Source organism: Pelophylax lessonae, assembly GCF_965119305.1.
Source record: "Pelophylax lessonae genome assembly, chromosome: 11".
Classification (NCBI taxonomy): domain Eukaryota; kingdom Metazoa; phylum Chordata; class Amphibia; order Anura; family Ranidae; genus Pelophylax; species Pelophylax lessonae.
This window is the reverse complement of record NC_138778.1, coordinates 195706446-195726479: the sequence shown is the minus strand read 5'-3', so window position 1 is coordinate 195726479 and position 20034 is coordinate 195706446. Positions and strand designations below refer to the sequence as shown.

The 20034-nt window shown below is 40.8% G+C and overlaps 1 protein-coding gene across 1 annotated transcript in view; it reads right to left on the bottom strand.

Moving 5' to 3' along the window:
- Positions 1-6672: 6672 nt before the first annotated feature.
- The window catches only part of CDH26 (cadherin 26), a gene marked incomplete at its 5' end in the record, with an annotated part of 139090 nt that continues 125728 nt past the window's right edge, over positions 6673-20034 (bottom strand). The window contains 2 exons of the mRNA XM_082272873.1: positions 6673-6873; positions 17598-17681. Of these exons, the coding sequence (XP_082128999.1) occupies positions 6685-6873; positions 17598-17681 (273 nt within the window). The 3' untranslated portion in view covers positions 6673-6684. The remainder of the gene's footprint in view (positions 6874-17597; positions 17682-20034) is intronic.

The following is a 20034-nucleotide window of genomic DNA, read 5'->3' as shown; positions in this document are numbered from 1 at the left end:
TGTGTTCGCTGACATCCGCCGCTCCATAGAGGAGACTGCAAGGTCTGATCAGGTCCGCCAGAAAAGTGATTGGACAGTCCATGTGAAAGGACCCTTATGGGTTCTGAATAGGTATATATATATCTATATATATATAGATATATATATACAGGGCATATCATCTTTAATCACATTGCTGATATGGTGTATGTTTAGGGAAACTTGCTTATGCTTAGCTAATCTAAGTTACGCTGCTGTAGAACTTTATGTTCTGTCTGCAGCAAAGACCAGTTATGTGGGTGAAATTATCCAGCACTGGCATCACTAGCCAGTGCCAAAGAAGACCCTGCCCCCCCCCCCCCCCAACAGGATCCTGGCCATCTCCTGCTCTGGGATGGTGGGTCCGTAAACCCAGATTGTGGGTTCCTGACCCGCCATCCCCGAGCGTCAGTGTGTATAATGAACGGAGCTGGACCGGAGGAAGTGGAGCCGATGCTTCCTTTATAGTGCTGCTCCTGTCACTGGTGGAGTGATATCAAATGCACTGTCACAGGCGTGATACAGGAATCATCGGCTCGTCTCTCTACTGCGGCCGCATGTTTCCTGTCACACTGATGCTGGGGGATGGTGGGTTGGAACCAGCCAACAATACCCACCAACAGTACCAGCCATGAAGAACCACCAGCAATAGCCACCAGCCATACCCACCTGGGGGACAGCAGTAGCCAGCGATACCTGCAGGAATCCTGAGGAAGAAGTGAAGATTTAGGTCAGTTGAGGTGCAGGTAAACCGCAGTGCATCTGTATGAAAGCAGCCTTAGGCCCCTTTCACAGGATCGGTCCGATCGGGTCCGTTTGTTTTTCAGGTGGACCCACTCTGACCCTCCATTCACCTCTATAGAGTGGCAGATGTAAAAGGACTAGTGTCCGTTTACACCCACCTATCTCCAATCTCCATCCCCTTCTGTCTGCTTGGATCAGAGGGCCTATAGAGTAGAGCAGGCTGTGTCCGTGTCTGCTCTGCATATGCTGAATCAACACGAACCTGTCATCTGTCCGCTCCACTCATTGTGGCCCGCAACCGGTTACCAAGTTGCTAAAGTGGCCCTCACTCCTCAAAAGAGTTGGGCACCCCTGTTGTAGGGGGCATGAGTCCAGAATGGAGAGGTGCGCTGTAGCAGCCTTCCCCCTTAGTTTCCCCAGGGTGTGTGGCAGAGGGAAGCAGTCCCCGGATGGAGAGGTGCGCATCAGGAGACCCTCGGGGAAATCATAAAGCTCTCCCATGAAGTTGATAAAAGTGTTAAGACCACCGTCACTGTCACGGCTTGCCTTAACACTTTCATCACTGTGGTTAGCAGGTCTCAGTATTCTTCCCTACCTCCTCCGCACTGAGTGCATGGCACCAATACTAGGGGTTATTACTGCACAAACTGGCACCAATACTAGGGGTTATTACTGCGTAAACTGGCACCATTACTAGGCGTTCTTACTGCGTAAACTTGAACCTATACTAGGGGCTATTACTGCATAAACTGTTTGCTGAAATTGCTTTAAGCTATAAAGAAAGAGTTTTCCTCTGAAGCAATACCAGAGTTAGAAATGAAAACTCTTGAAAGCTTGGCTTTTAAGTGTTAGGTTAGTACAGTGTTTCTCAACCTTTTTTCAGTCAAGGCACCCTTTAAAATGACAGACAATCTGAATGCACCCTTTAAAATTATGGACAGTGTTGAAGCACCCCATTTTAAAATGTAAAAAACAATTTTAATAGCTTTACCAATGCAGCAATATCCACACGTAGGACACCCAACGTTAGAGGTGATTTATTCTTCCAAACAAATACACTTTTGCACACGGGCACTGACTAGTTTTCCAATGTTTCTCTTCTCCCTTTATTTCTCTCCATCAGTTAGCTAATGTCACCCCAGTGCTGAGGGAGAGGATGACATCATTGGTTGTTAGGATGCCAGGCTTGAAAAGGTAGGCTTGATCCACCTGCTGGCTCGTATACAATTTTTGATCACTTTTTAGGCATTTTGCCAAGGCACCTCTAAGAAACCTCAAGGCAGCCTGGTTGAAAAAGGCTGGGTTAGGACAATAAAACAGTATTAATGAATTCTGCATTGCTCTTGTATTTTGTAACCTTATTTATATATACATTTATTTTGTTTTTTTCAGAAGTATGATTTAGTGGTATACATTATGAGTGAGGTCCTGTTCACACTATTGTTTTTCCGCAGCAGTTTATATTTTCCAGTGTCTGCTGTGTGTGTGCACTATATACGTTGGCGTGTTTTCTTTGCTACAACCTGGTGACATGAGCATATGGGGATTCATTAAGCACATTATACCAACTGTTTTGTGTGCTTTCAAATTGAAAAAAGGTATAATAGATGTAATTACTAAAAACCGAGGTGCTCGTGGAAGAACAGCACAACATCTCAAAAATACATCTTGAAAAAAAAGTTTATAAATTGTCAGTTTCCATAATATATAGCTATGTAAAGCTACAATTAAATTGGCATAATTGTTGTGCAGCTCAATAAGAAGAGCTTACGTGGCTAATAGTTGGCACATTGATATATCCTTCACGTATACATACATATATAATACACCTAGGTAAATAAGATGGTTGACAGTTCAGTAAACTCTGTCAGTGATCATTGTGTTTTTACCTTCCCACTTAGATTCTCTTTATGGCAGCAGAAAAATGAATTTCCCATTGCTCCGATGTAATTGTATCTGCTCATTATTTTCCCTCTTTGCACATTATGGTAGAGGAAAGACAGAATAAACGTTGTTTGTGTGTTGAGTAGAGCAATGATGAGCTGCATTTGCGAGGTGTAATGTAAGGGAGGCTTGTAAAAGAATGAACACTGCTTTAGAGAATTTATGAACAAGAAAATGAAAGATTTGCTATTGCAGGTAAGAAAAAATTGTGGGGTCTTTTCATTTGCAGTAGTAAACCCCCCCCCCCCCCCAATAGTTTTTTTTTTTTTTTTTATCCTCTGCTTTCATACTCTCATTTTCTGTGCATTTTTAACTTTTACCATAAATGATTGAAATAGTAATTCTTGGTAAAGACCCCTCTGAATATTAGGGTTAAGCATATGCTAGTAGTTGGGTGTAATCACTAACTAAATGACATTTAAAACTGCGTCAAACTATTTTTTCCCCCTATCATTTTATGTTGCAGCTCAGTGCTGATAATCTCCCACAGCCGCTTTCTGTGTACATGCGTGCCAGGGATGCATGGCATTTCACTGTGGGTTTCTAGATGGTGACAACTATGAACCAATTCTGCAAATTTGAGCAGAAATTGCCACATTTAGTCTCCATAGGATGCCCTTTTGATAGAGTGACAATGCAGGAGCACAACTACGAGACAGGGTTGACGGTGTTGTCACAATTTCACATGCCTAAACAAGGACCTCAATGGCAGGATCACAAAGTTTTAGTGAAATTTGCAGATATGAAATTGACAAGGACTTTTTAAATGACATTTAAAGTAGAACTTCACCCTTTAGGGGAAGTTCCACTTATGCCCTCCTCGAACTCCTGTGTTTGGCTCCTTTTTTTGGATGGGGGGGGGGTACCTGGGTTTGACAGGTACCCACTCCCACTTCTGGTCAGACAGCCTCAGCGATGCACCACAACTTCCTCCCCAAAACTTTCTAGGACACATCTCAGGTTTCAGAATGCCGCTGAACAGTGAGTGCACTTTAAGTCAGCAGCTACAGTATTTTTTTTAAAGACCCGGTGAAGAACCGCTTTAAAGCAAGTATGAGATTTTCACAATTTATTTTTCACTGATTTATAACTGTAGAGAGTGAAAAACTTTCATTTTGCTAAAACTCTTGTCATGAATTTGTGATTTTAAAATGCACTCTATAAAGTGTATGTAACAAAAGACTAATGAGTCAGACGGAGTCAAACCTTTTTTTATTAAACCAAAAATGTAATTTACGAAACTTAAACATGGCTTAAAGATATACATACACATAGCAAAACATTGGACTCCCTTTGCACAAGGCATTACAAAACAGTTATAAAAAAATATATACATTATACTCTTTTTATAATGTTCCTACTTTTTAGTGGCTATTAAAACCAAATTACCTCAAATTCTTTGAGACTTTATTGGGGTCTATTAGCCCCACGTATTGGCCACTTTTGTTTTTGCAAAGCTGATGTATCGAAACTGGAAAAAAGAAAAATGAGCTAAAAAAATTGGGAGGAGTTGTCCATAGCAATCAACTAAATTTTATTTTTTGTTTTTCATTAGATGAAAGTGGTTTAGTTTTAAATGTCCAACTCCAGTTTTGAACTCTTTTTCAGCTGAAACTGCGCTTATAAATATGTAATATGAAAGAATAATGGATGGATATTGGACCCTTGTAGGCAAGAGCGCCTTTCTTTTCTAGGTTACAATTTACAAGTTGTCCATTGTTTGATGAGGTAGATATTTTCACTGCAAAAGCCCCTGATTCTGCATGTACACAGAAACGTTTAAAGTTAAAAGAGCAGTTTTAGGGCTTGTTTTAGGCAGTATGTTGACTCCTCAATGCCTGTTTTTATCCACACACCCAGACACAACTGCATGTGTTACACAGTTGCAGGGTGGTTGTGGCACGTCCCCTTCCACTTGAATGGGTCAAGTTCTGCAGTGGTACAGCTGGCTGAGCATAGGATGTGGTATAAAACTTGCTGTAGTCACAAAGGAAAGTATCACAGCTGCATCATAGCTAACACCCACTTTTAAAATGGGAGGTTGGGGGGGGGGGGTCATTAAAACTGTGGCTCATTGGTCTACCATTTTTACCATCTCCCCAGCTGCAAGTATAAAACATTTCTTAATCACTTTTATAATGTAGTGGTGTACAGAGAAACAAATCAGCTAATTTATGACAATTGAAGCACATGCAGAGGTGTCCCATATTTTAGACTAAACAATGACCTATCAGCAGCTGCATGCCTGCTCTTGTTCAGCACCACAGTGCACAACCAGTTAAGTATTAAAGCTGGCAGTACATTGCTAGATAGCCAGTTGTGCAGTGGCCCTGTTGGCACTACCCGGCTCCATAAGGCCCCTTTGGTCCGTTTGTCATCCATCCATTGATGGATGAAAAACGGACATCAATGCTTCTCTATGTAAAAAAGGATGACAACGGATGATCATCTGTTAACATCCTTTTTCATACGCTTCTGTCAATGTCCGTTTTTTGGAACAGTAGAATGCCCTATTTTTCATCCGTCAAAAAAATGGATCAGACGAAAAACGGATGTAAATGGACAAATGGTCCGTTTTTCATCCGTTTTTGTATTGGTGGTGGATGTAAAAAAAAAAAAAAACGGATGAAAAATGGATGAAAAACTGATACATTTTGACGTGACTGAACTGATGAACTGAATGGACCGTATGTGTGAAAGGGGCCTAAAAGTTGATTTCACAATCAACTTTTATCAAAGAAGCCAGTGAAAAATTCAGATACAATTCCTATCAGATGCAGTCACTGTTGGTATCCAGCATGGGTTGCACAGGCTGCTGAATACAGGAGAAATCCCTTTGCGCTGTTTTGAATTATAAAAAGGTGCAACGTTGCTAGCTTAAGTTTTTTTCTGTTTTTGGTATTGTCAAGCTAGCAAAATATTATTTCTAACTGAGAGATGGTCTGTTATTGCTGTGTACATAAAATTACACCACATGTTTTAGTAAGGCAAGCTGCAAAGCACAGTTGGCCACAGTCACTTCCCACAGATCTGACTACATAAGACATAAATCTGGTTTCCTCAGGCTATTACACTTTGAACCCCATTACTGAATATCTGACCTCTGATTAGAAGTTGCTGTTACAAAGTAAAGACTAACAAAGCTATTTTCAAGTTGCTAGCAGTTCAGTAGAGTAGCAGTGTCCATATTTTAGAAAACAAACTTAGTCGGGACTACCAGTAGACAGATTCGACTTTTGCACGGATACAACAGTTGTCTGCTCTGTGCTTAATGTTTAGCCATTTCTTTTAATTAAAATGTGATGTGGAGAGATTAGACTGCAGACAGTCCTGTGCATCCAGCCAAAGCTGACCCAAATAGGAGCTTGAAGTGGGAAAGGTATGGAACCTGCCCACAACCCCTTTCTATACTGTAGCAGTTGTATGATCTAAAACCAATGTTGGACACAGCAGCTGTGCCAGCAAGGGATAAAACCATACCTGAATATTTTTGCAGTAGACCGTTTTTTTTCCTGTGGTCTTTTCTTGGACTGGTCCATAAAGGTATTTGCAGTGCAGACGGCCAAGCATTTGTCCCATAAACGAGTGCTAGTGGTTTTTTTTTTTTTTTGTTAGTTTCAGTGATTAACAGTAATTGTATCCTGTTTTGTTCCGTTGTTCTTGAGAAGCTCTCCGCCAGTAATCCTGGAGGTCTGGCACACTGTTCCAGGGATAGACTTGGTAGCGTTACAAGCTCTCATCTGATCCAACATAATTTATTTCAAATTAAGTGAGCAGAACAAGAAAAGAGGCACATACAGTACAATACCCAGCACATAACATATAAGCTGCAGCGTAGCGATAATTCCCCTCAGTCCCAGCCCATGTAAGCTTATTTGAGACAATGTCTCAGTCCTTTAAGATGCATTTTCAAGAGCTGCTCAGGGCAAAGCCGCCAGTGGATTCAGTCTGCAATTTAAAAAAAAAAAAAATGCATCTTTACTTCTTGCAGATTTCTTCTAATCTGGCAAACTTTGGGTCAAACTGATCCAGGAAACTAAAGTCCATGGTGTCATCTGGGTAGTTGATCGATTCCATTGATGCGATTCGATCAAAATCTCCTTCAAGTGCATATACCCGGGGCTTGTACACGCCTTGGTCATCATCATCAGGAAGTCCATGCAACCGCTGAAGGATAGAAACGAAAGCAAAGATTAGGAACCCGTCATTGAAAACAAGGTTATCTCTACTATAATGTTGGAAAGTGGAAAAACTGGTTTATTTTGTAGATGCGTTGTTTTATTTGGAAATTGCATATTAGGTACAAGGAAAGAGTGAAGGGTAGTTAATTGAAAAGCAAGGGGGATAAACGAAGGTGTGTGTAAAACAGCCGGTCCCTAGTTTGAAATACTTGAAGTGAGTGAAGGGTAGTTGACCAGCTATTTTTGCCTCTTCCATCATGTCCTTTGTGTAAAATATTTATAGCTTTTTAAAGTACATAACTTCCATGAGCAGCATCAAGAGTTGTACCCAATGTAATCCTACAGCTCCCTATGTGATACCACTTTTCGGTCTTTGGCATGTGGCATATGAAGTGCATGTTATTGTGGTGCTCTTAGTATAGAACGTCATGAACGCCAAACTACAACTTTGTCACTTTAAAACAGCACAAAACTCATCTGGAGGAGGGGCTTTCTTAGCTAAGCACCCCAACCTGTCTAGATGCCAGAGTTAAAAGTAGATGGATTCCAGGAAGTAAATATTACATTGAATCTGCCCTTACTTAATATGGCCATGGCTAGAAATGGTAGGAGGATGTTTTTCAAAGTGATTTCTAAACAAAATAGAGACAGAGACATGGATGGATGGGCGAGTTTACTTTCAATATTTAACATGGAATTAAAGAGCGGTTTCAGTTTGTGGTGCTCAGATACACGTTTAATATTTTGTTTGCACCAAGCTGGTCTGAACTATTTTCTTCAATAAAAGATATGCTCACTGGTAGACCTGTATGAACTCTATGTAGTATACAGTAGACAGCGCTGGGTTTCTAGAACAAAATCAAGTCTGTCTGAGCGTTGCTCAGCCATTTACAGGAAGCTCTCAGTTAAAAATAAAATTATCAGCTAATATTGGTTTGCAAAAAACACTCCAGCTCACACTTTTTACACGTTTGTGCATATGCACGCTTACACGCTGTGAGGGATTAGCTCAGCAGCAGGTTGTCCATGACTCCCTGGATGAGTCTACAGCACAACTAATAGGCACAGCAGGTCTTGGTTAAAAAACACATGCAGTTATTAAAGCCCCGTACACACGTAGCGATTGTCGGCCGTAAATATTCGGCCGCCGAACGATCGGCCGATTGTTGGCTTGTTAGTATGATGCTTCCGACAACCGACAGCGACTTTTCGGCCAAACAGAATCTGTTGTGCAGGCAGTAAAATTTTTGTTGGCCATCACCAGAATGGCCGATTGTTCGCCAGTCAGTACAGAATTCGGCCGACAAACAGCCGATTAGCAAGACTGGGCATGCTCAGAAAAGAAAAAAACACACGGAAAGTAAACCATCACATGACATCACTTCTGCAGTCGGCTGTTGTTGGCCGACAAAATTCATGTGCAGTCTTTTGCAGTTTTCAGCCGACAGGACAGCACCAGACAAAAGACGGCCGATCGTTCGGCCGACATTCGGGACGTGTGTACGGGGCTTTTAGTCTATTTGCAGGATGTGCAGGAGTCAAAACAAAGCAAAAAGGAAATAAGTTGACCAAAGTGGTAAGGATTTACTAACACAGTGGTCCTTGACTAAAGCCTGGTACACACAATGATTATCGAATTAATGATCGTCCATTGGTTTTTTTACATGCTAGTCTCCATATTTATAATAAAAAGGTTAATAAAGTTAAAAAAATAAATAAAATTCTCATACGACAGAATACAAAATTCAGATGTATTTGTATTGCATTTTCAGATGAAAACTGTACTGATTAAACAAAAATTATACAGTTTGGTAATGTATGATAAATATTCATGCTTGTCCCATTGGATATTTTAGCACGACATGTCGTGATCAGCTCTCAAAAGCTGTGCACTAACAATCAGACTATCGTACGATCGTTTTGAAAATTGTATTTTTCTTCCGATTTTCTGATTGTGTGCATGGACCTTAAATGTTCTGGAGCAACCTAGTGCTTCCCAGGCACCTTAACTGTCAGCAAGAAACAAAAGCAGTCCAGGCCACACGGGCTTAATTCTCACCATGATCGGATCTGCCTTTTGCCACACAGATAGTTTTTTGCTCCTCAGCCTGACATGCACAGAGAACTGGTTCCAGAGTGGAGCATCCTCCTAAGACTGGGAGTTTTTTTAGAGCCCAGAGTATTCAGACCTGATTCAGCTGGGCTCATTACCCTCTCCACCAGCCCAGCAAGCTCACTGCATAGCAAAAAAAGGGCTGCATACTGCCTGAACCCGGGACAACTATATCTCCCTGGTCTGGTTTTTAATTCTGTCTGCATTTCTATTGTGTATTGATTTTCTACTTGTTCTGTATGTCCACCAGGAGGGAAGTAGGGGGAAATCTTGATATCGGGACAAAGACCGCATAATAGGCACAGATTTTAAACCAGCCCAGCAACTTCATCATCAGAAGCTTTAAAGCAGTTATACAAACAGTGCATCAGTCTATGTACTAGGACCTCTGGAAGATTGGTTCTGGATCTATCTCTTTAGGGTATAAATGTGGTCGAATCTAAAACAAAATGTAAGCCAATTTGAAATTCCAACCTATCTTTGTATAAATGGCTTTAAAGATGAAGGAAGAGCTTATAATTAAGAAACATAAATTACCAGAATACAGACTGCCTTACTAAAAGTATTACATTGTATTTATAACTACATAAAAATTAAATAATGCAGGGCAATATAAAGTGCTCCAAATAAATATATAATATATATGTGCAAAATACAATCAGTAATAAATGTAAGTAAAATAAATATTTAAATAACAATCAATCATAAGATTTAGTGTCGGTTCACACTGATCCGACACGACTTTGGGCGACTAATGCCGTCGCCCGTGCACTGCGACTTCGGCGCGGCTTGCAACGACTTCACATAATGGAACAAATTGAGTCGTTCCTATTAGAACGGGAACCATTGCACAGCATGGACCGCTACTTGTCAGGCGACCAAGTCGCCTGACAAGTCGGAACAGTGTGAACCGGCACTTATGGTGCAATGGATATAAATAAATAAAAATATTTAGTGACAATCAGTCATCAGATATAAAGTGCAAAGTGTGCCATTGTGATCAACAATTAAATAAGTGATTATATGAATACTTATAAATTGGTGAAATATTGGTGAAAATATTCAAAAACATGTTCAAATGTGTAAACATATTTCAAATAAAATTGTGAAAAAAGTGCCAGATGATAATCTTCTGTAATGGAAATTGCACTTCCCAAAGATTTCTATCTATAGTCCACTATAAAGTGATAAAATAGTGCATCCAGTGGCAGCCTCCTAGACCTGTTTAGCTCCGGGGAACAACACTATATTTTTACATTGTATTTATATTTGGCACTGCTGAAGGTCTGTCATTGGAATTTTGGTAGCTCCATTTAAGCTGGGGCGGGAGGATTGTCTGCATGCAAATTCCAGTACTAGCCAACTTCATACTTTGTTGGTGCAATGAGTTGGAATGGTTTCCTGGTGAGACTTTGCTAGAACAGACTGGGGAAGTATGGGTGTTCCTGAGCACCAATGTATTATATATCTAATCACACTCTAGCTACGCAAGGGCTCAGGACAACTCCTCAGCTGCTTATAATGTATTAAAGTTGAACTCGGGGAAAATGTAAAACTACCCTTGCAATGAGCCCCACTCCCTATACAAGAGTTAAATGTTCGTTTTCATGTAGGGTAGCAATAAAAAGCCCTTTTATTTAACATATTCCTCTGTCATGCAAGCTTCCTCTTCTTTGTTCGATCTGTCTCCCAAAGCCAGTTTCTTTGGTCACTCTGTTTATTTTAGGTGCAATGATGTGACCACATACAGGGCCTACATTGTAAGTGAGGATGCTGAGAGCCACCAACAATTCAGAGTGTTGGATGGAAGAGGACAGCAAAGACTACAGGGGGGAGCAAGAAATAGGGCAAGGAAAAATCTTTTTTAATGGTATCCTACGTCAAAACAAGCATTTAACCCTTGCAGTCACACTGCAGGATAGTTTTGACATTTTGCCAGAGTTCAGCTTTATCATTCTAATATTGAGGTTTAGTATATCATGCATGATTTTCAATGATTATGATGAAAAATCAAAACTCCCTGCAATAGATAAGTTTTGACCTATAAACCTAGTATCCATTTCAATGTTGAAATGCTGACTTCAGCAATCCTTATTGTGCACCTGGGGAATCTTGCACAACAAAGCACTGCATGAAAAGTGACAAGCCATGACTGATCACAGCACGCCCAGGTACACGTACACGTCACTATAGTAAGCATGTATGTGTCCAGTTATAACTGCATGATATTGAATTTGAAAGGTTTGTTGCAGTTATCAGCTGTGCAAGGTGTGCATTCCATTTCCCAGAATTGGACGCAGTCCAACAACGACAGAGCTTTCTAAAGATCACAGTGGACCTTGCAACAATTACAATTACAAAACCACGTAAATGGCAATGCAAAACAATATGAAACAGAAGGCCAAAGTGGTGATGTCCTGGCATTTTCACTGCAGTTTGCCTGCACAAATCTAAACAGATGCCATCAGTCTACAGATATACGTGTGCTGGTAAATACATTATCAGCAGTCAATGTTTTAGGAGACCTCCCTGCTCTTCTAAAATAGTATATAAAATAGATAGACTATAGTAGGGGATGAACGCAACAGAGGGCAGGAGAGGATGGCCGTAAGGAAAGGATTTTTCCATTACGGCTCAGAAATCCAAGTCTGGAACTCAGATGATTGGTGAAAAATTTACAAGGAGGCCCACATTTTCATAAAATGCTTTGATTTATAATTTTCCTGAGATTAGGTGTTCATGTCTCGGTCTCGGATAATATCCAAATCTACTGCCCATTCTACCAAGGAGAATACAGTGGTAGATTTTCAGTGCAGGGTTGTAACAGCCCTCACTGTTGATAGATGTTGAATATTTTTCTTGACCAACTTAATTGGGTTTAGGATAATTGAGAGTAGGGCAATGTTTGGTTTGTTATCACTTTGTGCCATCATAAGCTTGCAGTAGATGTTGAAAATCTTTTCCCAAAAAACTCTTTAATCAGAAGGCATTCCCACCTAATTTTTTTATGTCCCCATTGGACTTGTGACAATGCCAGCAAGCATCTGTAGTGGTGGGATAGATGCAGTTCAGGACATAGGGGCATTTGTACCATCTGGTTATAATTTGAAGTTTTTTTTTCTTGTGTTTTATTGCCCATTTTGTTTGTCAGGATAAAGCATTTGTCCCATCCCTCTAGGCTCATGGTTGTTTGAAGTTCTATTTCCCAAATGGTCGTGTAGGGCGGGAGGTTAGTAAGTGTCTGGAAAGAGAACTGAGTATTATAATGAAATCATATGAATATGTGGGGAATCTTGAAGAAAAGGGCCTCAAAAGTCAGTCAGGTTTGAATTTTGGAGAGACAGGGGATCAATTCTACTGCAGATGTGTCTGAAAAGGTGAAATGGGGTCTGCTTGTATTGCTGAGGCCAGTCTATGATGGGTAACTATTTCAGGGACCAAAAGTAGTACTTTTAAGTGCTGGTGGAAAAGCAGGATTAGTGAATAAGGGTGTCCTAGGGCCATTATAGTTAGAAACCCAAAGACTGTGTATGGTCTGATCCCATATAGAGAGGGTTTGTTTGTGATGCCAGAAAATGGTTTAAGGCCTTTGCCAAGATAAGGAAAGGTCCATGGCAATGCTAGAAAGGTCAGTAGGTGCCAACATAGTTTGGATGGTGAATGATGGAGCCAGTCAATTATTCTGGTAAAAAGTGCTGATTTGCAATAGTCATACCTGGGGCGCTTGCCCCCTCTTCCATCTTAGGCATTAATAAGGCTCTATGATGTATGCTGGGGCAGGTATTATTTCAGGTGAAAGTAATAAACAATTGTTGAAGTGTTTAGAAAAAGGACATGGTGGCATTAATAGGGATCATTTGGAAAATGTAAAACCATTGGAAAACATACATTTTAAGGATATTAATCCTACCCAACCACAAGAAACGTTTAGAAATATGTGTTCAGGTAAGTCTAATTTTTTCAGCAGTGGTAAATTAATTGGAGGGAAAAGTTGTCAGGTTCAAGGGGAGATGTATTCCCAAATAGTGCACAGAGGATATATATCAAATGGAAAATTATCCCCCAGCTGTTGTAGTTAAGCTGGTGGTAAGACAACAGTTAAGATTTAGTGAAGTTCACTTTAAAGTTACAGTAAGAACCGCAGCTTTGGAACGCTTAAATGAGGGCATGGATAAGCAAGATCATATCGCATACATGAGATCAGCTATGAATAAGGATAATTTCAAATGATGAGGGCCTATTTGGAATCCTTCAATGTTGGGATTTGACGCAATGTAATGCAAGATGGTCCATTGTTAAGACATGACGACAAGATAAGATGAGGGCAACCCTGACGGGTACCATTTCTGATTGCAAAGGTGGGAGAACGAGATACATTTAGCTGTAGAAATTTCCAATTTACATGGTCAATGCCTTTTCAGCATCAATTGACAGGAGACCGAGGAACTTAATATAGTTTGATATTTTAAAAGTATATTTTTATTCTTGGCCTTTCACAGAGCCCACCTGGTCTAGGTGGATTAGGTGCAGTAGTAGTCCACTTGCAAGGACTTTGGATTAGATGTTGAGATAAAACATCTGCTTTATAAAATTTAGGGGTACAACCATCAGGGCCAGGGCTCTTTCCACCCTGACAGATTAATAGTGGTTTATATTTCTTCCTTGATGAATGGGGTTTCCAGAGAGGAGCAAGTTTGGGTATCTATAGTAAGGAGGGTATTTGCATTACAAACCTCCACATTGTCATCATATGTCCTTAAGCCAGAGAATATTGTTCTGGGATATTGTACAATTCTTGATTGAAGTCAATAAACATTTGTAGATTTGTGGAAAGTGTGGTTATTTTAGCATTAGAACTCTTAAGATGGGAGATGAAGGTATGTTGGGTTCTCAAATGAAGGGGACTGGCTAGTGGTCTGCATGTATTACTAAATATATATATATATATATATATATATATATATATATATATATATATATATATATATATATATATATATATATAAAGCTAGTTTGTTTTTAAAAGTGACCAAAGAATCACTTTTCACAGTTTAGATTGGGTAGTTGAAGAACCAAAGCAAAGGGAGAATTTTTATGACTGGTATTAAGTTCACAAAGATTGGTCAATGTGGATGTGATAGCAGCCGCCATTTCTTTGATTTATCCTGGTCCCTTGATGAAAGAAAATCTCTTGAAGCACTGCTTTTGAGGGCTTCCCATTGGTAAGGTAAAGGTCTTTAGAATGATCTAGTAGAAAGTTATTATTCGCTTCAGCAATTTTATGTTGACAATCCCGAATCATTAAGAGTCTTTGAGGCGCCAGATCCGCTCCTTGATTTGTGAGTTTGGTACTGTAAGAGTCTTTCCTCTGGTAACCTTTTTTCAGTCAAGGCACCCCATTCTAAAATGAAAAAAACTAAACTTATAGTTTTACATATTGCAGCAACATTCATGTGGACCACCAAATGTTGAAGGGGATTTGTTCCACCTCCTTTGCAAACTGGTAAGTACTAGTATTCTAGGATTTCTCTTCTTACTAAGCTTCTCTCCCCTCTCTCAGCTAATATGACCTCAGTGCCAAAAGAGAGGGTCAGGGGCGGGGCAAATAAGAATGTTAAGTAGGCGTTTAATAAGAAGGATGTCAACCAATGACATAATTGGTTGTTAGGATGCCATTGGAAGGCCTATATGGTGCCCAAAGCTGTAATGCTGCACAACAAAAACCTGTGGCTTTGTGTAACAAAAAGGCAGGCTTGATGTACTCTCTAGTTAGTTGTAATTGTTTGGACAATTTTTGGACAATTTTTGTCAAGGCACTCCTAAAGAACGCAGAAGGCACCCTGGTTGAAAAAAGGATGCCTTAGACTGTTCACAAAAATGCTTGTCCACTACTTGTTCTTTTGTGGACTCTGGGAATCCATGTCACAAGGTATTTGGACGACCTTCTGCTTATAGGACTCCTAAGCCACAACCCTAGCTGCAAATGTCTGAAAAATGTTTCAATTACTTCAAACCCTTGCTTAATCAAATTTCCAAAGTCTGCCCCCCAGCCCCTTACACCATCTGGAATACCTGGGTCTAACCTTGGCACAGCCCAAGCCAGAATTGTTCTTACTCCACAAAGATTGCCTCCTTATGTTTTCACATGCAGACCCTCAGATCCAAGAGGCACCTCTTCATTTGCCACTGCATGAGGACTCTGGGCTTAATGGTAGCTTTCTTTTGAAGCAGTTTCCTTTTATCAGGTTTGCTCCATCATGTGAATCATGCAGGTCCACTCTCTGGATTGTTTTACGAATCTACCCTCCCAGACAAAAATCTCCCCTGGCATGGTGCATCTTCAACTCTTCCCTGGAGTCAGAAAAATAATTCCTTCCCATGCCCCGAAAGGTGGTGACAAAGGACACCAGCCTTACAACTCCCTGACTGTCCAGGGGACCTGGGCTTTAGAAGACTTAAGTCTCCCAATAACATTCTGGATCTGGGAGCCATATCTCTACAACACTGGACCCTCCCTCTGCAAGGTCACCTAGCACAGTCAGACAATGTCACTGCAACAATCTTTTTTTGTTTGTGTTGTAGCCAGTAGCTGCCCTGGTGATTAATTTGACCCCATTCAGGTTGCTATACTGTATACCTTCCCTCTGTTAAAAACTGACTGTTACTCAAGATAGAGGAGAAAGGGGGTTTGATGATCCATACTGCACCATAATTGGCCCTGAAGAATGTGATACACAGACCCTTAGCCTCTTGCAAACAGACCATACGTGCTAGAACTAGGTCCTTTATTCCATTCTGCTTTTCAGTCACTGGCTTTGACAGCTTGGCTGTTTAAACCTAAGTTGCGAAGGATGAAAGGTATCTATGACATTTTTCTTGCACTGATTAAAAATGAGATAAACTGCCTCCTGCACGATCTACCATCGCACATGGAAGGCCTTCTTTGCCTTTTGACAGGATAGAAAGCTGAATTTGTATCACATATACAGGGCAAGTCTCTATCTAGCAAGAGTATGGTTGCAGTGGTGAGTCTACAGCAAGAGATCTGAGAGACCCCAGTGGTAGGATGACTTGTGCACAACATAACTGAACCAGAACTTGCAGAATGTTTGCAAGAAAGTTGGTCTGGAGTCATGCAATGCGGACTTGCTGTAATTGTGCAACAAACTTGTAAAGCCTGGCAAGCCATTCTCAAACTTGCAGCACAATTGCTTACTACCTGGGGCAGTGCATCTTCCCTTGGAGCAGCACCATAAGGGTCATATGGGTCACATAGAAAATGACATTCTTGTACTTCACATAAAATCCTTCTCAGAACCCATTGAGGCACACAGATTCCTCATATGATCTTTTTCACTTTGGACTGCTTGCTACATCTAACCTCATACCCTCCATTGGGTGTGGAAGTGATTGAGGAGCTGTATCACTTCCACATGAAAGCCCACTGCCTGCTTTGCAAATTTAAAGTTTATCTCTGGCTTAAATAGTTTGTTTGGACTAAGCTTTTCTGATGTCTCAGTCTTCAACTCAGCCAATCAGAGGAAGCTTTGTATTCATTCACAGAATACAAAGCTCCCTATGAAAGGCTGAGTAGCGCTCAACCTGATACAATTTTGTCCCAGGAATGAAACAAGAAGGTCTTGTCCCACTGCCGCAATGCAGCGCTGTATACTGTATGTAGCTGAGGCTACAAACCGATTTATACACGCTGCCTCTCTTAGTGAAGTATCTAGTTCATTTGGACCAACAAACTATTTAGACTTCACTTAGGCTGCATTCACATGTCAGCGTATGATCGCGGGCAGAACCGCCGCGGTTCCGCCCGCGATTCGGAGATTTATTGCAAATCGCGGGACGCCTAGCGTTGCCCGTTGATTTGCAATAGCCCCCCAAACGCCGAGCGATGTTGCCGTGATTTACGCCCGCCGAATCGCGGTAACATCGCGCAAACAAAATCGCGGGACGCAATACGCTCCAAAGAAGCTCTTGTACTTTTTTGGAGCGTATTGCATCTCCCGCGATTTTGTTTGCGCGATGTTGCCGCGATTCGGCGGGCGTAAATCGCGGCAACATCGCTCGGCGTTTGGGGGGCTATTGCAAATCAACGGGCAACGCTAGGTGTCCCGCGATTTGCAATAAATCTCCGAATCGCGGGTGGAACTGCGGCGGTTCTGCCCGCGATCATACGCTGACATGTGAATGCAGCGTAAAAGCCGGAAATCCGCTTTAAAAACAAGGAATGCGTTTAAAATCCCTGTCTACCAGCCACCATTTATAAATGGCACTGGTGGACAAGTGTTTAATCATTCTTTAACCAAGAATGTTGTGTAGCTGTGCAAGTCATTAGACTGACTGTAAAAAATTACAGATCCTTAGGCAAGTCAGACAGTAAAGGTACATTTAGAACAAACGTGTATTATATGTATGTTTGCCTTGATTGTTTTCTTGAATTGGTTTAGCTGTGTGTCTGTAGAACTAAGGCAGTCCAGTATGGACTGGTGTGAAAGGTTCAATGCTTTCTAAAACATATGTACATCTATAAGTGAATAGGATTGAAAATGCTATCAGATAAACAAAGGAGTTTGTTCCCCACATACCTTGCTCAAAATATCTCCGATTTTCTCTACAAATGCATTGTCAGATCTGGCTTTGAAGGTGCCGGTTTTCATATACTTGCTGCCCTGTAAATCAAAAGAACAATAGGGGTTGTTTAGATTTAAAAATGTAATACGCGGGTGTTAAGTATATTTTTTAGGACAGATCAAATAAAAATATACATAAGGGCCTCATGCACACTGCAGCTCAAAAAATAAATAAAAAAAACCCTGTTACAAGGCATTTGAACTTTTAGTTCTCTGCCTAAAATGCTTTTTTTGTGCTCTTTTCCACGTTTCTATTGAGCTTTTTTTTTACAACCCCCCTTCAGCTTGTTTTTCCTTTTTTTTTTTTTTTTTTTATTGTGCGTTTAAGCTTCTTTTTTGCGCTTTTTAATGTTTTTGGGCACTTGGGCGTCTTTTCAACACAAAAAATGCGAGTTTGGTGGGGGGGTTTTTTTCTGCCTGTAAGAGCGTATCCCTGTAAACTCCTGGAAAAAGCCACAGTGTGCATGGACACATTGGCTAACATTAAAAAGAGCTTCCAGGCAGAAAAAAAACGTGAGCTCAAAAAAGCTCAAAAACCTGTAGGAGCTGCTTCTTTGAACTTCTTTGCGTGCATGAGCCCTAACAGAAGCATTTTGAAAAATTGAAAGATAAAATGGTTGCTTAAAAGTATAACTAAAGGCAAAACATTTTAAGTTTTGTATAGATTAGAGAGGGATTAGAACACCTGACAGTTTTTATTGCTGTCTGTGCTCCCGTTAAGGAGATTCACTCTTCGAATTGTCATGCTTACCATTATTGTTAAAAGTGAAAGTAAAAGAAAATCCTACATTTCCCAGAAATTTAATAGTACGGAAATCTTCCAATGGGGACACTAGTTCTGGTGACCTGGGGGTCCCCAAGGAATTCCCTTAGTTTGCAGGGATTTCCTCTGACTTTCTGTTTGGTTATAGGACAGGAAGTGAAGGGAAATCTCTGCAATGGGACATAGATGGCGAAAATAAATCTAACGGGTTATAACCCTCCCTTAATCTATCCAAAATGAAAAAAAAAAGTTTTTTGCCTATTGTTCTTTAACATACTGTATATACAGAAACATAATAGCTGTGAACAAGGAAGGTGTGTCCACAAAACAGGTGGGACCTGAGCCCAGTCTTGAAAAAAACTGCATTAGAGTGACACGTCATGTTGGTACTCATCTTTATTACAGGGAACAGGCAATGCTTTTACAAAGCAAATCAATACCTAATAGCATTGAGCCCTTCATACCAGGATGTAAAAAGAGTAGTGGGACCTAGGGAGGGGACATCTTTGAAGGCTTGAAAGATTTTTCCTTGCTTATTTTATTTTATTTTTTTTTATCTTGCTAGTTTCAGTCCTACAGTGAACATGTTGCTTTGTCCAGAGTGGACATTTAAGATGAGCCAACTGCCGCCTTCCCCAGCTGCCCATACTCATCCTCCCTTTCTTCCCTCACCACTTTGTGTGCCTGTCAGGGAGCGAAGAGAGATACCTGCTATTTCAGGGTATGTGGGAGCATGTGATAGTGTTAGTGCTGAGTTAGAAACCGGTCACCAAGCACCATCACATGGGGACATGAAGAGAATCCTTAGCTCTCTGTAAGATTCAGGTCATTACGCTTACTCAAGATATCCTCTTTGCTCCCAGTAGCCAAATAGAGCTGTGGGGTAGTGAATTTGAGGAAAACCAGCCGCTAATTGAACCTGTTGCATAGCATGGCCTTGAGGAAAGTAATGAGTATTTTAGCACTGGAACTTTGAGAAGGAAAGAGCCAGCTACAAAGGGTCTTTGGCCATAGTTGGCAAAAGAAAAAAGGTGCCAAGTAGAAGACCTAATTGAAATCTGCTCCAATAGACTGTTAAACTAAATTGAATATTTCCTGGTTATTACCATCACATGATGCTAAAAGTCTAAAGTTTTTGGTAATGTATTATAAGCAGTCAGCCAGTCCTCACTTGTAATGCCATTGAAAGTTGTACACTTTGTCATAGCAGACATTGCAGCTTATTAATCGTTAGGGCAAGCAGGAGTGCTTTCTTGGGGATGGAGTTTGGATAGAACAATGAAAAAAAATGCCCATGTACCATGCAACTGCTCAGACCTTAGACCAGTTAATAGGGTTTAATGAGATGGACAGCCAAAGTACACGGCACTTGGCTTTTTCCACCAGCTGAGACGAATGTGTGGGCAAAGTAAAATGCTTTATATGTGCGTCTAAAGGGGGTGGATTGTGGTCCAGAATGAAAATGGCTTAGCAGTTGTGTACCCGTACGTCGCTGGACTTTACGTGGTTATATCGGTATGATGCCTGCAGGCATCATCCCGGTACTGGTTTTCTTTAGAGCCACTGCATTGCTTTCACAAGCAGCGAGAGGTACTGGCTGAAAGGCGGGGGACATGTCTGCAGGAGCGC